At 38.7% G+C, this 19189-nt stretch overlaps 1 protein-coding gene and 1 long non-coding RNA gene across 2 annotated transcripts; both read right to left on the bottom strand.

Annotated features, from left to right (window-relative positions):
- Window positions 1–88: 88 nt before the first annotated feature.
- Window positions 89–4364, bottom strand: LOC135248410 (uncharacterized). The gene is made up of 3 exons (XR_010328420.1): window positions 3994–4364; window positions 2079–2393; window positions 89–1949 (listed from the first exon to the last, which is right to left on the bottom strand). It is a non-coding gene; the product is annotated as an uncharacterized LOC135248410 (long non-coding RNA).
- Window positions 4365–4537: 173 nt separating this feature from the next.
- hs3st3l (heparan sulfate (glucosamine) 3-O-sulfotransferase 3-like) lies at window positions 4538–18080 on the bottom strand. The gene is made up of 2 exons (XM_064323032.1): window positions 17196–18080; window positions 4538–8120 (listed from the first exon to the last, which is right to left on the bottom strand). The coding sequence occupies exons 1-2, from the start codon at window positions 17660–17662 to the stop codon at window positions 7502–7504; spliced, it is 1086 nt and encodes a 361-aa protein (XP_064179102.1). The 5' UTR covers window positions 17663–18080; the 3' UTR covers window positions 4538–7501.
- Window positions 18081–19189: the final 1109 nt, after the last annotated feature.

Here is a 19189-nt window from a genome sequence, read left to right as displayed (position 1 = left end):
TCATTACTTTCTTGTCCATTGTACAAAATCAGAAAGAGATCCTTTCCGCAGAAGGATTTACCAGAAATATTTATCACTATTAACTTAGCAATCTGCACTTATAAGAGCTTAAAAGGTCAGATAACCCTGTCACTAGGAAACATAGCTTGGATATGGTCACTCTTAGAACCACGTCAAAAACAAAACATTGTAAAAGACTGAAAAACTATTCCATTCTTCCAATAGATAAGTGATTATACGATATATTATGTGGAGCACAATATTTCTCTTATACAAGAAATTTTACCAACATCAAATTAAATGCATTACTTTTTGCTTATTTTTAAACAACCTCTTGAATCTTTAAAAAATCACTGTACTGAGGTTCTGCAGATGGTGTGTTTTATGTGGTTCCACAAATGTACTGCCTTTGTATGAACAAACCGTTCATGTGATGATGAAAGTGCTACAGTGGCATGATTTCAAACATGGGTGAGCATGAGAGAAAGAAAAGTGAAAACAATTGTGTGATGCCAAACAAATCTGTTTACATTTGTGATGTATTATAATTAATAAAAAGAAATTCAATAACTTTGAGTTGTTAAAGATATTATGGTCAGCGCCGAGCACATATCAAAACAAATAAACACAACCGCATGCATGTGTGCATACACACACAGGTTTGATTAACAATTGTAGAAAAAAAAGTGCACAGGTACCATGATATTTATTTTCTTTTCAGCCTCTTCTTCTAGTCTTTTGGGAAGCTACTCCAATTGGATCTGTATATTGCATCAATGCTGCCAGAGTACTGTACTTAGTTTTAAATGATCAGTGTTCATCAGCACAGAAATATTTCCTACAAATCATAGGTGTTTTGTGAAAATGCTGGTTTTTGATCTAATATCTTTTCTTAAACCGTAAATGTTTTGTATATAAGATTAATAGATCTTTTCACAGCTTACACTTGACTTTCCTATATATTTATTCAAATTAATCACTTGGTACCTTAGAGCTTTACAGTTATTATTATTCTTCCCTATGTCAGGACAGGATTGTAGAACTACAATTCTATTAAATTTTTTTGGCACGCTACAGTCAGTTAATGACATAGCATGGACAGTCCCTTTCCTGGGGGATAAAGGGTAGCTCGCGAGAAAGTAAAATGGTGGTGTTGCAAAGCTGGATGGTGGGAGATTTTTTTTGAACTTTCGTTTGCTGCCCAAACAATTGTGGACCATTATTTTGAGAAGCCATCGCAAGGCTCCATCTTGTTTTTTTTGTACATATATGCATATACAATCTTTGTTGGAGTAGCGGGTATGACACAGGGGTGTATGAGTGTGTATATCCAACATTCTTCAGTCACCAGAAGATAGCCAACAGCAGTAGGAAGCTACCGCTTTGGCTTTGCTTCCAGGCCTAACCTCTGTCACAGCCATATCCCAAAACGTAGAGGCAGAAATTCCAGGGGTGTTGTTCAATTGTATACTCTCTTTAATGAGATTCTGAAATGTTGCAATTGTGGTAGGGTTAGCCAGGAGGGATGTATTCAGCCTCCATTTTGGGGCTTTTTTATTTTATTTTTTTTAGAGGAGTAGACAGTTTAAGAGTAAAGAACAAAGGAGAATAGTCTGACAAAATATTTCAGTTGTCACATTGATGTTCTTCATCATTAAATTCAGTTTCCTGCAGAAATGTAATTGAGCAGTTCTTCAGAAAATCATCAACCTTCCTTCTACTAATAGGATAATTAAGACCTTGTACATCAAAAGAGGCCATTTTAATCTAATTTCCAGTCGTACTCGGTGTCGTTGCTGTTTACCTGCATTATGATCCTCATTTAGAATGACCTTAATGACCCTTGTACTCAAAGTAAGTATTTTCCATATTGAAAACATGTGGGATAGGATGTACAGCAGCTCAGTCTTGGCCAGATTAAGCTGCAGGTGTCAGCTCATCTAGTAGATCTGTGTGTCAGAGGAGAAAAAGGAGAGAAACAGTTGAGTGTCATCAATCGGATCCAGTGAGCAGGGGTTCACTTGTGAGCCAACAAAAGTACTGAGACATCAGCATCTGCAAAGGCAAAGAATACACACAGAGAGTCGAAGACCATGCTGGAGATTGTGTGAAGGAACTGTAGATGTCTGCTACTTCCATGTCAAAGTACATTACATTACAGGCATTTAGCAGACGCTCTTATCCAGAGCGACTTACACAACTTTTTTACATAGCATTTTACATTGTATCCATTTATACAGCTGGATATATACTGAAGCAATTTCGGTTAAGTACCTTGCTCAAGGGTACAACGGCAGTGTCCTACCCGGGAATCGAACCTGCGACCTTTCGGTTACAAGTCCAGTTCCTTACCCACTGTGCTACACTCCGTCCAAAGTAGGTTGCAAAGTCATCTGCAGTGAGTGGGAGGTGGGGGAAGGGGTGGGTTGAGGAGGGAGGAGAACAACAATTTATATCAGTAACAGCATGATTCTTGAATCTTATTTAAAGTTGGACTCCATCATTCACTTATGCCATATTGAAGCTTTACTAAAACAATGAGTATACTAACATAAATATAATTACTCACTAATATGTATGCAGTACTATAACTTTCCCTGCATTGCTCCTCAAAATGTCTGGATTTTTTCAAGTTAATCAAAAAAAACTATAAAGCTGGAAAAAAAACATTCCAGCTTTATAGCCTCGTATGGCTGATGAACTCAGCAGGCTTTACACGTCTTACTTGCAGCGCCTATTAAATATTTTTTTGAAATTCAGAACATTGGGAACTGTCCATGGGTCACTGTGTGTGATTTCAATTACATTTAAACTGCACTAGGAAACTGCATTGGGAACCTGATTATAGTCCAGTGTAATTTCAGACATAAGAAGGATAAGAATTAAGACCAGTAGTCTACAGTTTGTCCATGAGAGGGCAGACAGGTCTATGTTATAATGAATGCTCTCCATGCATGCCAAACATGTATGTTTATAAATAAGATTCCTGGAATACTTTTCATTTTGGAGCTATATATGTTCAAAGGTACACAAATTCAATACATTAATTTTAAGGCAAGTCCTCAGATGTGGTTACATCTGTGGTAACTTATTATTCACTGATTGTTTACAATAAATAGTAATTGACCTTATACAATGCTCTCCAAAATTATGTGTGTCTTTGATAATCATGAACAAAAACAGTGGTTTAAAATAAATAATGGCAGCTCATTATCTGGTGTTGGAGATACTGGATGCTCTGGTTGTCCCAGTGCCTTTCTCAGTCTCTCACATTGACACAGGATATTCTCTGAGCTCCACCAGGTAGCCTGAACTTGCAGGTAAGTTTTCCATCACAGGATCCACGTGAACATTGGTGTCGTTCATCGGGTTTACATCTGATCTGCTCATACTCCAGCTATGAGGAAGCAATGTATCCACTGTCAGCAAGGTCCTGATAGAGACATTAGCAATAGTGCAGGAGTATGTTATGAGTGTCAGACAGAATCTGTGAATCCTCAGGATTCTGCGGGTGTATGGCACCCAGTTTATATGAGGAAGCAGCTGAGACTTTCAGCTCTTTGTCTGGGTAATTAAGCATCTGTACAAGAGTGAATGAGAGCTTGTGGTTCAGTATATTGAAAGGTTTTTGTTGGGTACTGCCCCAACACCGGTGTGCTTTTTAATCCCCCATACAGAAGATTAAAGTATTCACCTGGCTAGCCTCTGATGATACATGTTGTTGGCTAATATATATATGTGTGTGTGTGCGTGTGTGAATGGCACTATTTAATCGTTTAATTACATAAATGCATGCATCTCTGGAAACTGACAGCTGAACCCACATTATCAAATGGCGAGTTTAGAAATTGCTCCTTACCATGCTTGTTACCGTAGTTCTGCAGAGGCAGAGACATATAAACAGGTAGGTTGCTAAATGCGATTTTGACATGACGTAGAGACGGGTTCTTGTTCAGTGCTTCCTCAAGCCGTTTTAAATTCGGTAACACTTACCTCACGGTCGGGACTGGATGGAGTGGAACAAAGTAGGAATTAAATACGTTTTTCTCTCTGGTACTGCCGTCGAACACAGTCGCACTTGAGCTCACCCACGTGCAGCGAGTCCTCAGGCTGACAGTTTAAACGCTGCATCTGTGCCTTACTGTCTAACTAGGCTGCATGCCATTATATCACAAGGGCATTAAATCAAAGTTGAGACCCAAGGACAGCTGGCGACCTCTCAATCCTTCAGCAGTGTTACCCTACTAAGCTGCAGTTCAGCACTGTGTTTACGAAGAGGAGATAACCCAGCTAAATAAATAGGATTATTGTTTATTTCTTGTGCGTTCCGTACATTTATTCCGTCAGCGTTAGATTGTGCGCATGCTTACTCGAAGCACGCACATAGCAGATTCGTGCATTCGTCATGTACTAAGGTTCATTCCACGATTCTGCAATTTGAAAGACGTTATCAACTGCAGTAAGCAGCACAAATTCGCACAGATTAATTTATTTTTTGTTATTTATTAAACAAAATTTTATGCAAGTTTTCCCAGCAACGTCAAGTACTTGGTATTATTCTGTTTAATGGACTGTTTAATGGTAGAGTTTGGAGCATAACTGGTACTTAATTATCCCATCTACGGCTGGTTTTGAAAGTGATGTATAGTGGTCAATAAAAAAAAGGAAATTTCACGATCCGTGACATGAAATTATCGAGTTTTTAGCTCTGATGACACTTTATAAATGACTGATTTAGAACCTACATAAAAGAAACGTTCACACACACACAATCACGATCTCTCTCTCGCCAAAACCCTCCTTAATTTCACTGTCCTTATTTGTATTTCTGTTAACTCGCTACTGTAACATAACAGTAAAATACCATTTTAATTTCCACAATATTTGTGGCTTTGAACATGATGCTCCCTCAAGATATACTATTTTGCAGCACACTACATGGCCAAAACTATGTGGACACCCCTTCAAATAAGTGTGTCCGGCTACTTCAGCCACACCTATTGCTAACATAAATTCAAGCATACAACCATGCAATCTCCATAGACAAACAGTGACAGTAGAATGAGTCGTGCTGAAGACCTCAGTGATTTTTAATGTGGCGCTGTCATAGGGTGCCACCTTTCCAACAAGTCAGTTTGTCAAATTTCTGCCCTGCTAGAGCTACCTCTGTGAACTGTAAGTGCTGTTATTGTTAAGTGAAAATGTCTAGGAGCAAGAACAGCTCAGTCGCGAATCGGTAGGCCACACAAGCTCACAGAATGGGACCACAGAGTGCTGAAGCGTGTAATATGTAAAAATCATCTGTCCTCAGTTGCAACACGCACTACAGAGTTTCAGACTGCCTCTACAAGCAATGTTAGCAAAGAGCTGTTTGCCAGGAGTTTCATGAAATGAGCTTCCATGGCCAAGCAGCCATACGCAAGCCTAAGATTACCATGCACAATGTCAAGGGTCGGCTGGAGTGATGTAAAGCGCACTGCCTTTGGACACTGGAGCAGTAGAAATGTGTTCTCTGGTTTGATGAATTACGCTTCTCTATCTGGCAGTCTGACGGACGAATCTGGGTTTGGCGAATGCCAGGAGAACACTACCTGGTCGAATGCATAGTGCCAACTCTAAAGTTTGGTGAAGGCGGAATAATGGTCCAGAGCTTTTTCAAGGTTTGGGCGAGGATGCTTAGTTCCAGTGAAGGGAAAGCTTAATGCTACAGCATACAATGACATTCTAGAGAATTGTGTACTTCCACCTTTGTGGCTACAGTTTGAGGAAGGTATTTTCCTGTTTCAGTATGACAATGCCCCCGTGTGCCAAGCAAGGTCCATAAAGAAATGGTTTGACAAGTTTGGTATGGAAGAACTTGACTGGCCTGCACAGAGACCTGAACTCAACCCCATCAAACACCTTTAGGATGAACTTGAACGCCCACTAGGAGCCAGGCCTTATCGGCAGATATCAGTGTCCGACCTCACTAATGCTCTTGCGGCTGAATGGAAGCAAATCCCCGCAGCCATGTTCCAAAATCAGGTGGGAATCCTTCCCAGGAACGTGGAGACTGTTCTAGCAGCAAAGCGGGTTCAACAAGCACATATGGGTGTGATGTTCAGGTGTCCACATACTTTTGGCCATGTAGTGTATCTAAAGTTCTTGTACTGCCATAAAAAAGCAGACTATCCTAAAATCAAAACAGTGGCGCCATTGCAGTAAGACCAGCTTAACTGATGGTATGAGCTGAGTGACAGACAGGTTAAAACAGGCTGGGAATGCAGGTTAATGCAGTTAACCAGAAAAATAGGCCATGGCAGACTCAAAGTGCAGGGGTGTTTAATTCCAGGTAGCTTAACATTCAGGAGAGGAACAAATTATAAAGCTGTGTGCTCTTCTCATCTGAAATAAAGGCATGCCATTTTAAATAGAGCAAATTCAGCAGCAATTCTAAAGCTTCCAAAAATATTTATGCATATATTTATTTTATTTGTGTTATACTGCAACAATATTAATTATTTTATGCATTTAATTCTAAATAACCTCTGAATGCAAATCTGAATTCTGCACTTGAGTTGACCTGACCGAGTGATATTTTGGAAAGCAGCAGACAAGACATACCCTATTATGTTTATTTTTTCTTTGGCTGATTTACAGTGATTATTCCAATACTGCTGAACAGATGCTGACCAAAACAAAATAATGCAATGGGTAGGAAATATCTAAGGCATTAAATTGCTAAATGATATATAAAATGGTGAACTGCCATTGCTTTCTATTTATACATGAGTTGCAGGAGGGAAAAACATGTATTTGTCTGATATACAACACCTCTATAGACTCAGCCTCAACATCACTTTGGGGGCTGTAACAGTAATTTCTGCAGAAACACAGGAGAAGGACCTTGCTCATATTGTCACACACAATGGACAAGAGAAGCAAAAAGGCCCCTCCTATGGGACAGATACTTTTTTAACATTTCAATAGCGCAAGTTATTTCTGCAGAAAATTGGGTGATCAGAGCAAATACCTTGCTCCACACAATGTCACACACAATGGGACAGGAGCTGAGCAATCCATTGGACAGGTACACAATTTGTTAATGATGTCTCAACAGCTTTGGTGCCAGCACCAGAATTCCTACATCAAACCTTACTATATCTCTCAGTGCACAATTCACTTCCATAACAGAAGAATTATTGGGATATTTGTTAAATTAGTATTTTTTCTTTTTTTTTTTTACAGCAAAAAATGTGTGCATATTTTGTAAATATTCCTGGTTTATCAGGCTTCCCCAAGTTTTCACTACTTCATTAAGTCCCAAAGTGATAATAATGTGAGTTTAGTCATGTTTTTTGTTGAAAAAAAAAACCTTGTTTGCATCATCATCCTCGCGCATTGAGCATATTCCAGTTTGTTCCAAAGGATAACCAAACTCAAAGAGAACAATATCTATAAAGAGATGTTCTTGAAGGAGAGAAAAGTAAATGTGTTTCATCTTTCATAAAACAGAGTCACTTCAGTGCCAGCCAAAATCCTGCCCAGCCATTTGATAGAACTTCTGGTTATGGGGGTGGTAAAAGTCCCGGAGCCTCCGAATAACCTCTGGGTCAATTTTAGGGTGTGTCCTGCCTTTTGTCTTTCCCAGGCAATGTGGTTTGCTGCTTCCTTCTGGCTTCTTCAGGCAGGGGAAGCCTTTGGTCTTATTGAAGTAGAAGTGCTTGTCGGTTATGATCCTCTGCAGGCCAAGGAAGTCCTGCACTCGGCCCAGCTCTCCAGCTGGATCGCTGATCAACCTCTCCCCATGGACAAAGTGGATCTGGGACAGTGGGAAGTAGGTCAGCCACCTTTCCAGGTGCTGAGCATACATCCCTATCCAGATGGGGCTCCAGAGAGAGTTTATCTGCCCTGTAGTCCTGTTCTTAAAGGTAAGGTTCTCAAAACTGGGGATGTTGGGAGTCTTGGATATAATCTGAGTGTAGTCTGAGATGGCCCTGGTAATTGGATCTCGGACCACCACAATCAGCTTGATCTCCTTGGACATGGCGTGAATGCGAGCTGGTGTCTCAGCTGTGACGAAGTACCTAGGCGTCTTTTCCATAACTATCTGTCCATCCAAGGCCTTTGGCATTATGCTCCTGAGAGGACAAAATACACAGTAGTCAGGAACATATCTTAGTGCTGATATCATTATATATCAACAAAATACAATCATCACATTACTTAAGGTCTTATCTTGCTGATATAAATATCTTGTGTCCCTCCAGTTTTAAGTACGTTTTTTTCCATCCTGTTTGTTCACATCCATTATTTTTTTACAATGCCAAAACAATCTGTTTGTGGTGTAAATAACACCATGTATGGAAAAAAAAGCAATATTTTACACTTTGATAATAACCTTAACATTTTTTTAAAAGGAAGAAGATTTGTCTGGAGATATATTTTCCTAAGATAATCACAGAATTCATTGTCTCCACGATTGTAATGTTGGAAGACATGGAATGTCTATGCAGCTACATAGTTTTCTGTTGGTCATCCCCTCATCTTGAACAAACCCAGAGAAGTTAAAGTTCAGGGCAGGGCTAAATCCAAAACATTTAAGATGATAACAGTTTACAGGAAGCTTAGGTAGCATTTTTACCTTTATCTCATCTAGGAAAAACATTGCATATTGTCTAACCTGTAAATACTGATGTGGCTAATGAGCTATTAAAAGTTGATGCAAGAATCCAGACACTAACATTACTAGTCAATGATTACTGCTAAATGCATTATATTACAAAAACCTTAACAATTGTATTATTTTTTGCATCCAAAATATAATGCTACTTTGTCTGATGAACTTTAATTTTTCAAAGAGATGTGCTTCTGTAGGTTCAAAATCTGATTTCAAATTTTTTTTAAATCACTTTGTTGAACTACTCATGGTCTTGTAATGACTGTAGCATGGTGGCAGAGTAGCATGAACACTTAGCAACCAGTCCCTTTGTTTAAACAGCATGCTCTCAATGCATCTAGAGAACTACGTTACTTATTGGCAGCAGGCCTAAATGTGCATCGGGAATAAAAGCTTCTGTACAGATGCGGAGGGGGCATCAATCATCATAGGTTACTGACACGTGAGGCAAAATAAATGGACCGAGCAAGTGCCTAACCTCCTCTTCCATCCAGACCAGCGTTATGTGGCTTGTGGGTCCGTAGACACTTATGCAGCGCTAACTGGGGCCCAAGATCCACCTGTGCTCCCCAATGTGAGGACTCAGTCACAGCTGACCTCTCCTTGTCTCACTGAGGAGCCAAGATTTTCTGGTTTAAAAAGGATTGTTCACGCTAGCACACCCAGATCCCCCCTCTGAACCATGCTCAATGCTTTTTGACTTTGGGTCCTCTGAACTCTGTCTTACTAGAAAACTTACAAGTCCACCTGGTTGAATTAAGTTCAGATAAAATATTCTGTAATCATTTTCTTTTTATACAGTGCAGTCCATAAGCATTTGGACAGTGGCATAATTGTTGTTGTATTGGCTCTGTACTTTTTGGATTTGAAATGAAACAATGAATATGAGGCTAAAGTGCAGACTGTTTTAATTTGCGGGTATTTGCATCCATATCAAGTGAACCATGTTGGAATTGCATTCTTGTTGCTGTTGTCTCTCAAAATGAGGACCAAATAAGTGCCAATGCCAGGAAAGCAGTCCATTAATGGGATGGAAAAATTAGAATAAATTGGTCAAGACATAGCCAAGACATCCAGTGTTTCAAAATCAACTGTTTGGTTCATTGTTACGAAGCAAGGACTTCACTCGACTGAGGTAGATGACAAAAAAAACTTTCAATTGTGAAGAAAAACCCCTTGTCTACTGTCAACCAGATCAAGAAAACTCCCCAAGATGTAGGCATAAATGTGTCAAAGACTAAAATAAAGATAAGACTATGCAGGCATACAGTAATCTCAGAGGGTTCACCACAAGATGCACACTACTCTTAAGCCACAAGAACAGAAAGGTCAAGTTTGCATTAAAAAGAACTGTAGAGTTCTGGAACAAACTTATGGACAGATCAGTTGAATATTAATCTGTACCAAAGTGCTGGAAATAGAAAAGTGTGAAGAAATAAAGGAGCTGCTCATGATCCAATGCTGGCTCCCTTATTTTTTCAAAAACCTGGTGGAGGCAGTGTAATGGCTTGGGCATGTTTGGCTGCCACTAGAACTGGCTCACTTGTCTATTAATGATGTGACTGCTGATGGCAGCAGCAGGATGAATTCTGAAGCATACAGACACATCTTATCTGCTCAGATCCGACCTAATGCCTCAAAACTCATTGGACAGCACTTCAACAGGACAATGACCCCAAACCCACTGCTAAAGCAACCAAATAGTTTTTCAGGGCCAAAAACTGGAATGTTCTTGACTGGCCAAATCAATCCCCTATCTGAATCCAACTGAATATGGCTGCACTAGAACTGGAAGATCCACACCAGGGAGGACACCCAGCATCTGATGATGTCTATGGGTCACAAACTTCAGGCAGTCATTGAATGGAAAGGATTTGCAAGTATGCCAACTTTATTTAAAGTTATGTTAATTTGTCCAATTACTTTTGGTGCCCTAAAATGGGAGGACTATGTATAAAAGGCCTGTACTTCCCACATGAATCGCTGGATGTAAATGCCCTTAAAAAGTCAGAACTTTAACATATTCATTTTCATAGTTTTATTTCACATTCCTTGTTCTGGAGTACAAAGACAAAACAACAAAATTGGCGGCACTGTGCAAATACTAACTGACTGCACTTTATTATTTTGAATGAATGCGAATGGAAAGTAAAGGCGATTATTTTTACTTTGGCATCTCTGCCAGCACAATGATTTACCATACTTTCTATAAAATAACACGATTAGTCCAAGGCGGAAACCTACTTCATCTCCCACTTTAACTTTCTTTGTGAGATTGCTTCCTTGTTTTCAACTTAATCTACTGTGCACTTCAGCTTATTATTTTTATTTATTTCTTTCTTGTATCTTGCTATACACTGGTCCTGCTACAAGACCTTTACAACATTGAGAAAACTAAAATTTGCAGGCCATATGGGCCATGTGATATCTTTAGTTTGGCAGTCAAATATGCTTGTAATAAAAAACTTTAAAATCATGGTTTAGCACATAAAAGACAATGCACATTCGTGGGAAGTATTTGAATGGATGGGGTCTTGGGTTGAGGGCAACCAATAACCCCTTCTGCTTTGCATCTGTGAGAGGTTAGTGATGACTGAATTCTAAATAGTATTTAAGTACAGGATCTGACTGCTGTCCTCAGACAGTCAAACAAAATGGGCCGATTAGGCTGTGAAAATGGAACGCTTTAAATGTCCTCTGGCACCGGAAGAGCTCACCTTACATTGCGGCAGAAAGCCTGCAACTTGATCTCCAATCAATACCCCTCTAATCAAGATAAAAACCCACAGCACCAAAAAGAGGATATGGAAAATCCCAGAGCACTGAAATATTAAGGCTAGCACTTACCCTAAAGACTTCCCTGTTTACCTATGACCATTAGAAGGCTAACAAATCTATTAGTGATGCCCATTAATATTTCACACCTTTCTATTGCGTTGATCTATCTGTATTTTCAAATGGTGCCACTCCCTTTCCCTCTGCCAGCCATGTTGGTTTAAAAAATCATCTCTCTCTGCCACTGCTGGGTGACTCTGATGATTCCCTGACCTGGGACCAGGTGCAGATGCAGATCCACAGAGCCTGCAAAGGACATAAGCCCTAGAACATCCACCCGCTCCAGATGATGAGAAAAGAGAGGAAATAAATAATAATCTCAAAACCAAAATTCCATTAGTGAGACCCACTCAGATCAGCCTTGGAGCTAAATTCATTGCTGAACAATATAGTGCTTTTGTGCATGTGAGTGCTTGGCTAACCATTAGCAGATAAAAGAGAACTACATGGAGGAGATTGAAATAAAAGGCACCTAAAAGCCTATTTTATATTTGTTTTCAAAAGCATAAATGGGTACCCAGGGGTTCCTAATTATATAAGCATTATACTGCACTACTCACTAGTGATTTATTTCAGTTTTGGGTTAAAAAAAACAAAGCATGGTATACTATGCACTATTCTCTTGAAAAATATAGTAAGAGAAGAATGGCATGCAATACAAAAACAGTGAATAATGAATAAAAAGATAAATAAAGAAATAATAAAGGAAATGTTGCATATCACTTAAAAATATGATCCTTTTAGCTTTTGCTGCCAGACAAAAAAGGCTTTATGAAATGGTTGGTAATACTGACACACTATTATGTTTTCTGCTTTTTTACATAGAAACATCTTTGGAGTAGAGTATTTAACCTGGCTTTGACTGAATCGTATATTACATTCAGTGTGAATGACAGGACACTGCACAATCAAATGGAGGGGGTAATCTTCACAGTTTCATCCACACCATTCAGAAAAATCAAAGTGCTCAAAAGAGCTTGGTAAAGTGTGAGTATATGGGAACATGATGAAGTCAAACATAATCATACTTAGATAAAATGTACATCTTGTCCAATTATGCAGTATACATTTTAAGAATAATTTCTATGAATAATGGTCTCATATCTTATAAGAACATTCCTTTCAAATTATTGTCATCAAAATATGACAGCTGGTGTGAGTCCATAAATGGCTGTCTGATGCACACACAGTGCCTTCTGCATCTCCACAGGGGTGCATATTTCCATTATTTATTTACATATTTTACAAATAGCTGAAAAGGTTTTATCCTGAATATAACTTTATTAAAATTCTAATGACATTGTAATTTAGCTCTTTCAATTATAACAATCACCATGGCCTTGTGGCTAATTTTCATTAATTGGTGGGATCTGCTGCATATGAAATTATGAATGGTAGCTGAGATATTAATTATTTAAATCATGCAAGAATGCATGGAAAAAAGCCAGCTTAGGTAGTAAAATGCCCAGTTACAATTACAGATGCAAACCAACTTCATATAAGTCATGCTCGTTATTTCAAGAGTCAGAATTTCTATTAAATGCATATGGTCTTCAGTAAAAGCCTAATTTGTTTTTGGTGGATGAAATCAAGGGTAAAGCACTCATTTTCAAAAACTTAAAATAGTTCATCCTTTTCAGAAAAAAAATCCCTAGGTCCATAAAGAGAAGTACTGCACAATACAGTCAGTATATATTATGATGTGCACACGTCATCATTAGTCTATACTGAAAGTGTGAATCTAAAAGTGTAGTTCAGAGGATTCCGATGTATTTTCATGTAAATCATTCTTAGAACTCCACCACAAACCAGAAGCAAGAAATGAAATGCCCTTTGATTAAATGACAATAACTACATTAAAGCATGAAAATATGCATTTAAGTTAATAAAGACACCTGGTGTCGATTAACATATTGTTACTTGTTCATAAAAATCCAATATTATTGCACTTTCCGGTGCGATCTATTTTTACAGCATATATTCTGTGGACAAAAGGGGCAAACACAAGGAAGATTAAAAATGGTATGTACTGATGATACAATTCGAACAGCAGTGACTTAACATTCCCATTAAACCGCTCCCATTGTTCTTATTCATCTCCATCCCTGTCCTGTCACACTGGCTTTTAGGAGAAGGCAGATAAGTTGCCCCCTAATTGAGCCCAAGTTGTGGCTGGCTCTCTGCTCTCTCGCTCTCTGAGGTATACTGAATGGGCTAAATGGGCCTGCGTGGTGCTCTGGGTATTGATTACGATGGGCTATGGTAATGCAGGCCTCAGCTGGCCCACAGAGTGGCAGGTGGACTCTGTAGACGTAGCACTCAGGAGCCCCATCAGCAGCTTGCTGTGCACAAACAGATGTGAGCTAATTACTTCATCTTCTGTGTCAGGCAGCAACTTTTGCAGGGGACAAAAAGGGGGCTCTGCGTCCATTAATCTCCAGTGTCATGAACACAGAGAGCGGATACCTCCATACACACAAACACACACACACACAGGCACACAAAAAGCACACATGGATGAGGCCTATGATATTTTGGATTAGTTAAAATTTAGTGGTCTGGCAACCCATTTATACAATAAGATTCTAACAAAAACCTGTCTTCGTTGTTTTTGAGTGACTACGCAAATATTAATGGGAAATGAATAAATAGTCATCTCAAGGCCAAGAAGAATAACTGCATGATAGCTACACCATGTTTTTTGTGCTTAAATGACCATAGCATTTTCTGCCACCTTAAGCATTGATGACAAAGACAAATGGCATAATAATAAAAATATGACAATATTATTGTTCCCATTTAGCACTATTATTCTTTACAGCTGGGTATTGATGTTGATACCCATTGATTGGATGCAGTGATATGTAAGCAACAAAAGTAAAATTGTACAGTAAATGAGGTGTGTGTGTGTGGGGGGGGGCCGGTTAGGCCCAGTCAGCCATTTCAGTGCACAATGGCCATTAAAAAGCCAGTCAATTGTAGCCATGCCCTGTCCACTTCCTGCTCACATCCATCACAGCAGACCGTTACAATGCAGACTCACTTAATTCCCGGTGGTACCTTAATGAGGACTGAATTAAAAACAGACTGTCTGGACCTTATGGTGATTTTATAAAGTACAGGGCATCCCTGGCAATGGGACACACCTGTCCCACATTTCAACATCCCTCCCCCACCCCCAAAAGCACAACCCAATTTCCAAGCTTTCACAAAATTATTGCTTACTTTTTTACTGTTAGTTTTTAGTCACCTATTTTTAGTCATCAGAGTCAATTCTTCAATCTGAAATGGAGTACGATTTATTTTGTGTACATCTAAAAATTGCTATTTGTCATCATGAAAATTTGAATAATGTACTATAAACAAATGTACTCCGATGGACAATATGTTAGTGTTTTGCAAGCCATAGTATGAATGCAATACACCACAAATACAATTTGTAGTAATTACGCATCTTTCACAACCATTTTGACTACCGTAAATGAAATATAGACAATATAGGGAGGAAGGAAAAAGTTGGACTGATTATACAAGCCTGTAGATACATTTGGTTTATCTGTCTATGCACTGTGTACTTCACATGGACAGATTTAAAAGTTAAATGCATCGATTTCTAAGTGAAACAGACAGTACTTAAAGCCGAAACACGACCCCCGTCAGTGTGAGGATTATGCAGCAGCAGGATAAAACCCCTTGCTAATTGTAACTGAATCTGCACTGACCAAAGCTAACTGCTTAATGCTCATATCAACTCAAGGTCAAATTGGAGGGGCAATCGATCAGAGAAACACTATAAGCATAAAACGTGATTCCATCTATTATCCTGGCTTGTCAGAGATATTATCTGAACTAGCCATTCATTAGGGACTTTGCTTATTTTTTATTTATTAATTAATTTTATTTATTTATTTATTTATTTATTTATTTATTTATTTATTTATTTATTTATTTATTTATTTATTGAAGGCACCAATAAGAAACTGACTTCTTACAGTATATAGCAGAAGAATAGTACTTGTTATCAAATCTTGCTTCAGCCATTCATTACAGAGTGTTGTAGTACATAGACCCTGTAGCCAGAAGTAGGGTTAGCAGCTGGATTTGTATCAGCACAGCTCTAAAGACTCTTTGTCATGAAGTAGCCAGAGCACATCATTATCTTCTACAGAACAACTGACCTAGGCTAAAGGTCAGTTGACAGATCTCACAATAATGTCAAGTTGCCCGTGTGCTGTGTTATCCATCTGGCCCTGTGGTAATGACAATCCACTACCACCCTGTTCTCACTACAGCACTGGAGGGAAAACAGACTGTGGCACACATGGGGCCTCTTCTAGCATGTGTCTGTCCTGAATAATATTAAAGGTACTGGTGAAGTATCAAACCTACTATCATTACACAATATGGCTGCAGAAATGCAACTTTAGTAATAATGTTCAATTATACATGTAACATCTGAGAAATTAACAAAATATACAAATGTTCAATTTAATCATACATCTTACAGTAAGACTAAGATGTATATTTAAACTTAATCTGAACAATTAACATTGCTTTCCAGTCTTTAAGAAAATATTTAGTTTAGCTTGCATATATTTTCTAATTTGACATGTATTTTCTCTTATCATGTTCCTCTTGTACGACAACTGTTTCATTAAGGTATGAGTGCAAAGAAATAATACATTTTCTGTCTGTCAAATGCAATATTATTGATCTGTGTCCAGTCTCAATACCTATTTGTGGGCAAAGTTAATAATATGGTTTGAACTTCATTGAAATGGCCTTTATTTGAGCAGCTGAAAGAAGTGGTCCTTCATTTTGTCCTGCTGAACATCAATGTCTCGTGGAGCAACTCATCAGGTTTGTTCATATTTTAACTATAAAACAGGTCATCATGGCTAAAAGTGGAAAGCCAAAATGATCAGTGAAGTGAAAACATGACAGGGAACAGAAGTGACATATACATGAAATATCAGTGATGAATCTGCTGATCCCTGATGATATACATGACCTCTGCAGTAAACCAAATGCCAAAAGAACATATTACTGTATCAATTAAAGTGGCTTCTTCTATGAATCAAGCGCATGAGAAAGTCCATGTTAATGTACACTCTACAAAAAGGAGGAGAGAGAGAGAGAGAGAGAGAGAGAGAGAGAGAGAGAGAGAGGTAACATCTGGCAAAAGCTTCATTGCTGATTAAATAGAGAACTTAAGCTAGCCAAGCCTTTTACAAATGACGATTATACATATTGCATTCCAACTCGCAGTATTTACAATAATTTTAAGACAAACATATTTAATTACACATGTTGGAATAGCTGTATGTGTTAAAAACTTAGAACAAGGTTTCTTATTTCTACGTGTAAAAATTCAGATATGTCAGTCGTAGTTGGTTTTTCTGATCCTTTGAGAAAACATATAAACTAGGTCATTGCTGCGAACTGAAAATTCTATCTCACTGGGGGGGTGGAAAAACATTTTTACACACAAAGTCGAAAACTGCCCAGCGTATGGGCAATTCAATTTACTAATAAAAAATATGTAAGTACATCTGGAACCTTTGTCAACCATCACAATTTACTAGCAACATGTGCACACAATAACCGTTACTTCTTTCAATATGTGCAATGATTCAAAAAATCAACAGTACTTTAATAACTGTCCAACCGAAATTCACGAAAAATATATTTGCCAATTTACCTGTACCAGTTTAGCCCGCGTGAATAATGTCTGTCGAAGAAATGAGGCTCTGACCCCAAAGCTCTGATATCAGGGTGCAGTCTCAGAAATTCTAGCAGAGCTCGTGTTCCACCTTTTTTAACTCCTATGATAAGAGCTTGAGGCAATCTCCGAACCGCTGTCCAATCTTTCCCTAAACCATTCGCTTCCCACCCTGGCGCATTTGATTCTTCAGCACTAGGGGACCCCGCTACCAAGTTTGGGACGGTTATGAAGTTCGTGTCAAGTGATCCATTCTTTTCGTGATGCCATCCCGCTAAGGACAGGTGACTGTAATGCCTCATGTCAGCTTCTTCCACCACCTCAGACTCACAGCAGCCAGCAAGAAAGTAAAATAGAGAAACGCAAACGATTCCAATGGAGAACATGACCAGTAGTTTCTGTAGAAGTCTCCGAAAGTCCAGGTGCGGGTGATGAAAACTTGCCATCCCTTAAGTGCAAGCAAAAGGTAGCCATTCTAATAAGAGCACAACTCCCTGAACTTTAAGACCGTGAGACATGGTGAGTACGTGAAGTATTTTGCAATGACAGAAACAAAGCCATACTGCGCAGAGTAGGTCCCACAAAGTCGCTGCGAAGCTTAATTCACATTGACCAATGAAACCACTCTCTCTATGGCGGTGTTTCATATTTCGAGATGCTATCCTTTCGCGTGGACCTCTTTTCTCGTGCTGCGAGAAGAGATGGTGCGTTTAATATCCAGGCGATGGTTATATTTCTGAGACAGCCTCTGGCCTCTTCAGTTGTCTCCGGGGAATTCCTGTGCTGAAACCGCTCATTCATTCATGAAAGTGTGCTCATCCGCCAGTTCTGCCTGCAGTTCACTCTGACTGGAGGGATACTGCCTAAAGCGGATTAAATCCCAGTTTGCTCTAACTGAGGGACATTTCCGACTTCTTTTTTTAATCAAATGTGGGACGGGAGGGGCAAAAAAGAAAGCGCAATATCTTATTTTTTTAAGTCAACTTTAGCTTTGAATTAGTATCTATCAATTTAGCATTAATTTACTGTAATTCGATTTACATTGTACTATTTGATACGTTGTTCACCAAAGCCTCTCTAATGCAATTATTTTTTTTAACATTTGTATTAAACTTTGGTCTGTCCGTTCTGTATGATTATATTTCATAGCAACCATGTGTTAATACTAAAGTATGCATGCTGTAATAGTCCTCTGTTTTGGACAATACAATACAAAACTGTATTTACAAGCTACAGTGCCTGGATCCTAGATTACCACAGAATTACAACATGCATACTGTCGGTGTAATAGGTGAATACTAGTAACATGCAGCAGCAAGGTTCTGTTGAACATGTGCTCTAGATTAGTAGCTAAAAAAAACCCTGCCACATCGCACAGCTAATTTCTCATTACAGTTGTAAAGTTTTATTAATGAGATTTTTGGTTGAAATAAAAAAAAAACTATCACAAACAAAGAAATTCTAAAGCTGTTTAATAATATTTTAAATATATTACAGTATGTCTGAGCATTTTAGATGTTTTGTGGTTCCATCAACCACAACTGAGAGAACTGAATGTTCATCTCAAAATGCTATCAACCAAATTTACCATACCTTCAGGATATCAGTTATTGTACTGTACTCAGTTATTGTACAGTTATTCTATATTAGTACTGTATAAGTAGTACTGTATAAGGACAGCTTTGCCACACTGCATACACAGCCCAACATGGTAGGGGCGTGCCACACTGCAAGGTCACTAACTGCCATGAGATTAAACCATGTCATATGACAGAGCACCTTTTGGTTTAGTGGTCACTACTGGTGATGAGACAGCCGAAGGGTCTGTGTGCTGTCATAATAAAAGGACAGTTTCTGATGGCTGTGCCTGTAAATCACAGGCATGTCGACTGCACTCCAGAAGAGCAGAAATGGTACAGATGCTGAGCCAGTTTAATCCCATTTAACAAAATTACTTTGGGGCTTGGCTATGA

The sequence above is a fragment of the Anguilla rostrata genome, chromosome 2 (assembly GCF_018555375.3).
Source record: "Anguilla rostrata isolate EN2019 chromosome 2, ASM1855537v3, whole genome shotgun sequence".
NCBI classification, from domain to species: domain Eukaryota; kingdom Metazoa; phylum Chordata; class Actinopteri; order Anguilliformes; family Anguillidae; genus Anguilla; species Anguilla rostrata.
Note: the sequence above shows the minus strand (reverse complement) of the source record. Positions and strands in the feature narration are given on the sequence as shown.